This window comes from Clupea harengus, chromosome 10 (assembly GCF_900700415.2).
Source record: "Clupea harengus chromosome 10, Ch_v2.0.2, whole genome shotgun sequence".
Lineage (NCBI taxonomy): Eukaryota > Metazoa > Chordata > Actinopteri > Clupeiformes > Clupeidae > Clupea > Clupea harengus.
The window spans coordinates 2,850,411-2,857,910 of record NC_045161.1 but is presented as its reverse complement, the minus strand read 5'-3'; the positions used below and the strand labels follow the sequence as shown (position 1 = coordinate 2,857,910).

The window sequence follows — 7,500 nt, the reverse complement described above, 5'->3', positions numbered from 1 at the left end:
TATCAGCCTGTCATGAGCTCCACAATAATATGAACCCCCTGTCCCACATAACTAATATTTAATGTTTTATAATTAACAATGAACCTGTTATATGTTTCTATACCACATTGTTACCACCTATAACTTATTGTTTGTTTTTATTTATGTATGTTAATTGTGCTTGTACATTTTATGTAAACAGGCTTTGGCAACGTTGTATTGTATGCAGTCATGCCAATAAAGCCTTTTGAATTGAATTGATATGAATTGAAAATTGAGAAAGAGGAAGAGAGAGGAGAAGCATGGCAGGGGTCTTGCATTTGAATCTCTCATCATTCCAAAAAAAAAGGCATCTTACCTGTTCTCAGCATTTGTGAGGTTGCCAGTGCACTCGTTCACCTCTAGGGGGCACTCACACGGGCATTCACACTCGTTCTGCTCCATCCTGTGAAGGGCAGAGCCACACAGACACACACACACACGGGTCATCCAGAGCAGTAGGGACAGGGCAGAGGAGAGAGCCTCATTAAAATCATGACTTCCAGTAAGCAGGGCTCGTTTCGGAGAAAAGAGGAATATCATCACACAAATGGCTCCGCGTATCACCAAGCCAACAGGTCCGCACGCAACGCAAGCAATCACAGAATGACAGGCTTATCCTCTTACATTTTTGGAGCAGCAAAACATGAGTAGTACCCGACTATCAATTTAACATCATAACATAATTGTCATCTTGACTCTTTTTTTTGACAGGGTATGGCCGAGGCTGGTGCTCCATGATAACTGCACCATAGCTTAGGTATTTACAGGATACCAGGTCTATCAATTGAGATCAAATGTTACCAGGGTGTCTGTGACTTTAGGCATGTAACTGCTAAAAAGGAACGTGTGTGTGTGTGTGTGTGCGTGTGTGTGTGTGTGTATGTGCGTGTGTGTGTGTGTGTACCTGTGGCAGTTGAGGCAGAGGCGGTCCACGGTGCTGCAGGCACAGAAGGCCAGTGAGTCGCACGTCTCGTTGACGATGCCGGCGAAGGCGTTGGTGCCAGGGATGCGTGTCAGCCTGTACTTAGAGCAGTGGCTGCCATGCACCAGATTAGTAAGGTCACCCTGGAACAAAAGACAAGATACCCATGTTAGACACATATTCACTCAGTTAAAGAATAAGAGACAAGATACCGCTGTTAGACACATATTCACTCAATTAAAGAATAAGAGACAAGATACCGCTGTTAGACACATATTCACTCAGTTAAAGAACAAGAGACAAGATACCGCTGTTAGACACATATTCACTCAGTTAAAGAACAAGAGACAAGATACCGCTGTTAGACACATATTCACTCAGTTAAAGAATAAGAGACAAGATACCGCTGTTAGACACATATTCACTCAATTAAAGAATAAGAGACAAGATACCGGTGTTAGACACATATTCACTCAGTTAAAGAATAAGAGACAAGATACCGCTGTTAGACACATATTCACTCAGTTAAAGAACAAGAGACAAGATACCGCTGTTAGACACATATTCACTCAGTTAAAGAACAAGAGACAAGATACCGCTGTTAGACACATATTCACTCAATTAAAGAATAAGAGACAAGATACCGGTGTTAGACACATATTCACTCAGTTAAAGAATAAGAGACAAGATACCGCTGTTAGACACATATTCACTCAGTTAAAGAATAAGAGACAAGATACCGGTGTTAGACACATATTCACTCAGTTAAAGAATAAGAGACAAGATACCCATGTTAGACACATATTCACTCAATTACCAAATTAACTATATAACAGAACACAGACAGCCACTGCAAAAAAGTGGGAAGTGGGACAACAACAGAAATACGCATCTAAGAACAAAACTCTAAAATGCGACTTTCTTTAAGAGTTCCTATCGAGTGAAACTCACAAGGTGAAGTAACATGAAACTAGAATGCATTTTGTTTAGTGAAAAGAAGACACATTCATCAAACAGCTTCCTTTGACCCAATTGCCGCACTCCTCCAATCCTTGACAATGCTACTGGCACATAATTCTGAGTCACCAGCAGGGGGCAGTATTGTACTACAGACCCCTTATCAGATGTACAGCGTCTGGACTGGACCCTACTCACCACGATGCTGGTGTTGAACTTGTAGAAGCGCTGCACCGTGCGGTCACTGAAGCTGTTGCACAGGTTCTTCTTCACAAAGTTGGGGTGATTCAGGATATCATTGGCAACCAAAGGCTCCTGATCAACACAGATGACACAGACAAAATGTTTTTCTCTCGAGGTGAAGAGGATGCTTAAAGACCCAAGGAAAGAAGAGTGAGGGAAGTGAGCGAGTGAGGAAAAGAAGGGAAAAGAAGGGAAAAGAAAGAGATTGACGGAGAGGGAGAGATTAGAGAAGGACAGAAGCACAAGAGCTTAAGAATGGAAACGAAACAAAGACTTAAAGAAAGGATATTGAAGAGAGAAAAAAATCTAAGAAAAACAAGCAACAGATAGAAAAACATCCACTGTGTTTACCTTGTGAGTGATGTGTTGCTGCTCTGCAGGGGCGTGACCTTTAGGGTCAATAAGGGTGGGGTGAGCCACGAGGTAACCTCTGTCCTCCATGATGAAACACCTGCCGCACACAGAACATTACACACACTCGTCATTACACATCACATCATACAATACATCAGCGATTACACATCACATCATACAATACATCAGTGATTACACATCACATCAGTGATTACACATCACACTCGTCATTACACATCACATCATACAATACATCAGCGACACCAAGCAAAACACAGTAAAAGCCCACAGGCCTCCTTGTGATTCTGTGCTCAGATCAGTGACAGAGTGCACTGATGTTGGAACAGAGCTGTGTTACTCTGTGTGACTGGGCTGGCTGATGTGTTTACAGAGCTGTGTTACTCTGTGTGACTGGGCTGATGTGTGAACAGAGCTGTGTTACTTTGTGTGACTGGGCTGATGTTAGTACAGACCTGTGTTACTCTGTGTGACTGGGCTGATGTTTGAACAGACCTGTGTTACTCTGTGTGACTGGGCTGATGTGTTTACAGAGCTGTGTTACTCTGTGTGACTGGGCTGATGTGTTTACAGAGCTGTGTTACTCTGTGTGACTGGGCTGATGTTAGTACAGACCTGTGTTACTCTGTGTGACTGGGCTGATGTGTTTACAGACCTGTGTTACTCTGTGTGACTGGGCTGATGTTAGTACAGACCTGTGTTACTCTGTGTGACTGGGCTGATGTGAGTACAGACCTGTGTGACTGTGTGACTGGGCTGATGTTAGTACAGACCTGTGTTACTCTGTGTGACTGGGCTGATGTGAGTACAGACCTGTGTGACTGTGTGACTGGGCTGATGTTAGTACAGACCTGTGTTACTCTGTGTGACTGGGCTGATGTTAGTACAGACCTGTGTTACTTTGTGTGACTGGGCTGATGTTAGTACAGACCTGTGTTACTTTGTGTGACTGGGCTGATGTTTGAACAGACCTGTGTTACTCTGTGTGACTGGGCTGATGTGTTTACAGAGCTGTGTTACTCTGTGTGACTGGGCTGATGTGTTTACAGACCTGTGTTACTCTGTGTGACTGGGCTGATGTGAGTACAGACCTGTGTGACTGTGTGACTGGGCTGATGTTAGTACAGAGCTGTGTTACTCTGTGTGACTGGGCTGATGTTAGTACAGACCTGTGTTACTCTGTGTGACTGGGCTGATGTGTTTACAGAGCTGTGTTACTCTGTGTGACTGGGCTGATGTGTGAACAGAGCTGTGTTACTCTGTGTGACTGGGCTGATGTTAGTACAGAGCTGTGTTACTCTGTGTGACTGGGCTGATGTGTTTACAGAGCTGTGTTACTCTGTGTGACTGGGCTGATGTGTTTACAGAGCTGTGTTCCTCTGTGTGACTGGGCTGATGTGTTTACAGGAGGAAAGGAAGATGCAGACTCAGATGCACTGGGCCAAGCAGCGGCTCACAACTTACCATTCTGTCTTTTCCCCCCTCTCTCCCTCCCTCTCTTTCTCTTCCTCCCTCCCTCACTCACTCACTCTTTCTTTCTGCTGGTTTTTCCTCGCTCTCTCTCTCTCTCTCCCTCACACACACAGCTAATCCTATTTAATGGCCACTGCACCCACGACTTCTAACCCAAAGACACACGGACATGGCCTACGCAACCTCCCACAGGAAGAAAGAAAGACAGAAAGAAAGAGAAAGAAAGAAAGAAAGAAAAGAAAGAAAGAAAGAAAGAATGGAAGAAAAAAGGGGGAAGGGGAGTAGAGGGGTGGCTGAGGGGGAAGGACGATGGGGTGAGATGGGGGTGAGATGGGGGTGAGATGGGGGTGAGGGAGAGAAACAGACGGGAGACCACCAAAGAATGGAACATAAAACAGGGAAATGAAATAATGATGAAGTTAAGGTGAGAATGGTGGTAAGGAGAGGAGTAGTGAGAGAGAGAGAGAGAGAGAGAGAGGAGTGGAGAGGGAAGCGGAGAGAAGTGGAGAGAGGAGTGGAAAGAGAAGAAAGAGAAATGGAGAGAGGGAATAGGAGAGAGAGGAGTGGAGAGCGTGAGTGTCTAAAATACAGAATGGGACAGAGGGGGAGAGAGAGAGGACTAAGGAGGGGTGGAAAGCGGGTGCCAGTACCTAACATAACAGGATGTGTCTGGAATGCACGCCTAATCAGCTTATCTCTTTTTGTCTCCCTCTCAGCCCCTCTGTCTCGCGCGCTCTCTCTCTCTCCATTTCACTCAGTCTCTCCCTCTCCCAAACCCTCTCTCACTGAAGTGGGCCAGTTTTTATTTGAGTGTGTGTGGGTGCATTTGTCTCTCTCTGAGTGCGTATGTGTGTGTGTGTATCGCTCAGAGCACAGGAGTCTCACAGGATGAACAGTGTGAATGAGTCTCTTAAAGCACGAGCAAATGAGATTAGTTACATCTCTGCAAACAGAGTCAAGCCTTTAAGAGAGCTCCCCGCACACCCAGCAGCTTTTCATTTCAGGCACGTCCCTGGACACCCCTCCCTTAAGATCAGGGGTCTTTGAGGGAGGCTTGCACGGGGGGGGGGGGGGGGGGAAGCAGGGCGGCCGTGGGGAAGGTGAGGGAGTTTACCGGATCTTGTTGCCTTTGTCCTGGTTGCAGATGGGGAGGAGGTCCAGCAGCACCTTGTAGAAGTAGCGGAGGGTGAAGTCAATGCCCATCACTGCCACAGCGGAGCCTGGAGCCGTCTTTGAACTGAGAGAGCAGGGATAAGACAGAACAAAGAGAGACAATAATGTCAAATGCACTGCACAGTCAATCCCAAGCAGACAACAGCAGGGCGTAAGACCTGCACAAACCAAGGAACACAGGCACTGTATACTAATGCTGCTTAAGGACAGCCGGTTGGCCCCTCAGAGAACTTAGGCTTTTACGACACGTCAGGATTCACTGTGGATGAAAGCAAGAATGCACGACTTATGACAAATGACAGTTGTTTGAATTATGACATAACAGAACTGTACCGGACCCGGCCCCTAGTGTAAACTGTGAGCAGTAATTCTGTCACAGAGGACGGACCAGACCGGTCCTTCTGGTCTCGGAGTGGGAGAAAACCTCCCAAACTAAAGTAACTCTCTGTAGTATACACCTGACCGCCTGGACCACTGCCAGCTTCTCACAAGCCCATGATACTTTCCAAAACACACTCCTCTCCTCACACACATGCACACACTCTGCCATGCACTATACCGACAAAGATATGGTGTGTTTATCTTCAATCGGTGCACGTGTTGCAGTTTCCTTTGATTGTAGTGGGTGTGTGCAGAGATAACACAGACTGGGAGGTGTCTGTGTGTATACTCTGTGTGTGTGTGTGTGTGTATACTTGTGTGTATGTGTGTGTGTTAGAAATCTTTCAGTGTGAGATAAAGTGAACCAGGACCCAAGACGTGAGCATGTACAGTATTTTTCTGGCTAGGTGTTGGCAGATTTAGTTCAAGTGCACTGAAAAGACTTATCAGGGTGCTTACACAAACACCCATCATCAAAAAGCTTGACTATCTGTATGAGCGAGCGTGCAAGCGTGTGTGTGTGTGTGTGTGTACACAAGTGTGTGTTTAGGTGTGCAAACATGGACATCTGTATTCCAAGCTTGTTCTTTGCTGATCTGTGCCTGGAGTACGAGATGCTTGGTAGAGCTTGTTTCTATTTAGGCATGTGTTGAATCAGTACTCAACTGGTGTTGTGAAGGTTATGTTACATCTGTTTATGCTTGTATACACACATGTGATCTGTGTGTGTGTGTGTGTGTGTGTGGTGTGTGTGTGTGTGTGTACGTACATGGAGGCATGTCCATACCTGGAGGCGTGGATGGTGTGGCTGATGGTGACCACGTATCCTGCTCCACCGATGTCCAGGTAAGGGCCAGTGAAAGTGATGAGGCCAGGGTTGGCCACCGCATGGAGGTACCTGCAACAGCACCAAGGTCAAAGTTCACCACGCGAGACGCCAATCAAGCCCCATTGTTTGAAGCATGGCTGTTCACTGTCTGACCAACTAGAATCTTGGTGAAGGACCCTGGAAGTATGCTACTTGACTTATTCCCTTCATTTTCTAGAAACCCTCTCCCTTTGGCATTTTCTAAATCCTGGCAGGCTACTGTGTCCAACCCACCCCCGCAGTATTTCATTTAAAAACCATCAACTTGAAGACACAGACAGTGCTGACAGCTCTTAGGTGAGAAAAAAAAAAAAATGCCCAATGTGATTATTTTCCATGTTTCCCCATTTCAGCCACACAAAGCTTCCCTCCTGACACATTCCCCAGGCTTGGCTGGCCGTCCCATGAGAACACAGTATGGCGTCTTAAAGCCCCTCTCTCTCTCTCTCTCTCTCCAGCCACCATTCAGTTCCTCCAAGCCCCCAAAACAATACACACAGCTCTCCTTGGGGGGAAACTTCTAGAAACTTCCAATAAGCCCCTGGCCCGGCGCTGGAGCTCTGAAGCCCATTCCGTGGTGCACACTGGGAGTTTCTGGAAGAGTTTCAAAAAGCCCCCCTCCCCAAAACCCCTCCATCAGAAAAAGAGAGGAGAAAAACCTTACCATTGTCTCCTGGTTGGATCGAAAGCTTTATCCATGAGCGAGCCGGGGTAAATCCGCAGCACCCCATTGGGCGTTGCTATGTAACGGCGCACAATGTAGCAGTTGAGGCTGCTCATCTCCATCAGGGTCATCCATTCATCGGTGACGTGACTGGTGGCCATTACCTCGTTCCTGACAGAAGACTGCGGGACAATGACAGAGACATGGCAGGGTTCCTGTAAGACCGGCATGGGAAGATCTCCGACCAGTCTACCTCCCTCCCTCCACTAACTGATCTCCGACCAGTCTACGCCCTCCCTCCACTAACTGATCCCCGACCAGTCTACGCCCTCCCTCCACTAACTGATCCCCGACCAGTCTACGCCCTCCCTCCACTAACTGTGCGCTAGGCAAAGCCATGAATGCACAACCAGACACAAACACACA

The 7,500-nt window shown here is 46.8% G+C and overlaps 1 protein-coding gene across 2 annotated transcripts in view; it reads right to left on the bottom strand.

Annotated features, from left to right (window-relative positions):
* The window catches only part of cachd1 (cache domain containing 1), a 79,234-nt gene that overhangs the window by 9,863 nt on the left and 61,871 nt on the right, over positions 1-7,500 (bottom strand). Inside the window, exons 15-21 of one of the 2 annotated variants that reach the window (XM_042708821.1) lie at positions 7,075-7,256; positions 6,312-6,440; positions 5,103-5,225; positions 2,495-2,594; positions 2,099-2,215; positions 926-1,086; positions 338-424 (exon numbers count right to left, since the gene is read on the bottom strand). In XM_042708821.1, coding sequence (XP_042564755.1) covers positions 338-424; positions 926-1,086; positions 2,099-2,215; positions 2,495-2,594; positions 5,103-5,225; positions 6,312-6,440; positions 7,075-7,256 — 899 coding nt within the window. The remainder of the gene's footprint in view (positions 1-337; positions 425-925; positions 1,087-2,098; positions 2,216-2,494; positions 2,595-5,102; positions 5,226-6,311; positions 6,441-7,074; positions 7,257-7,500) is intronic. The other variant, XM_031575004.2, reaches the window with a different exon arrangement.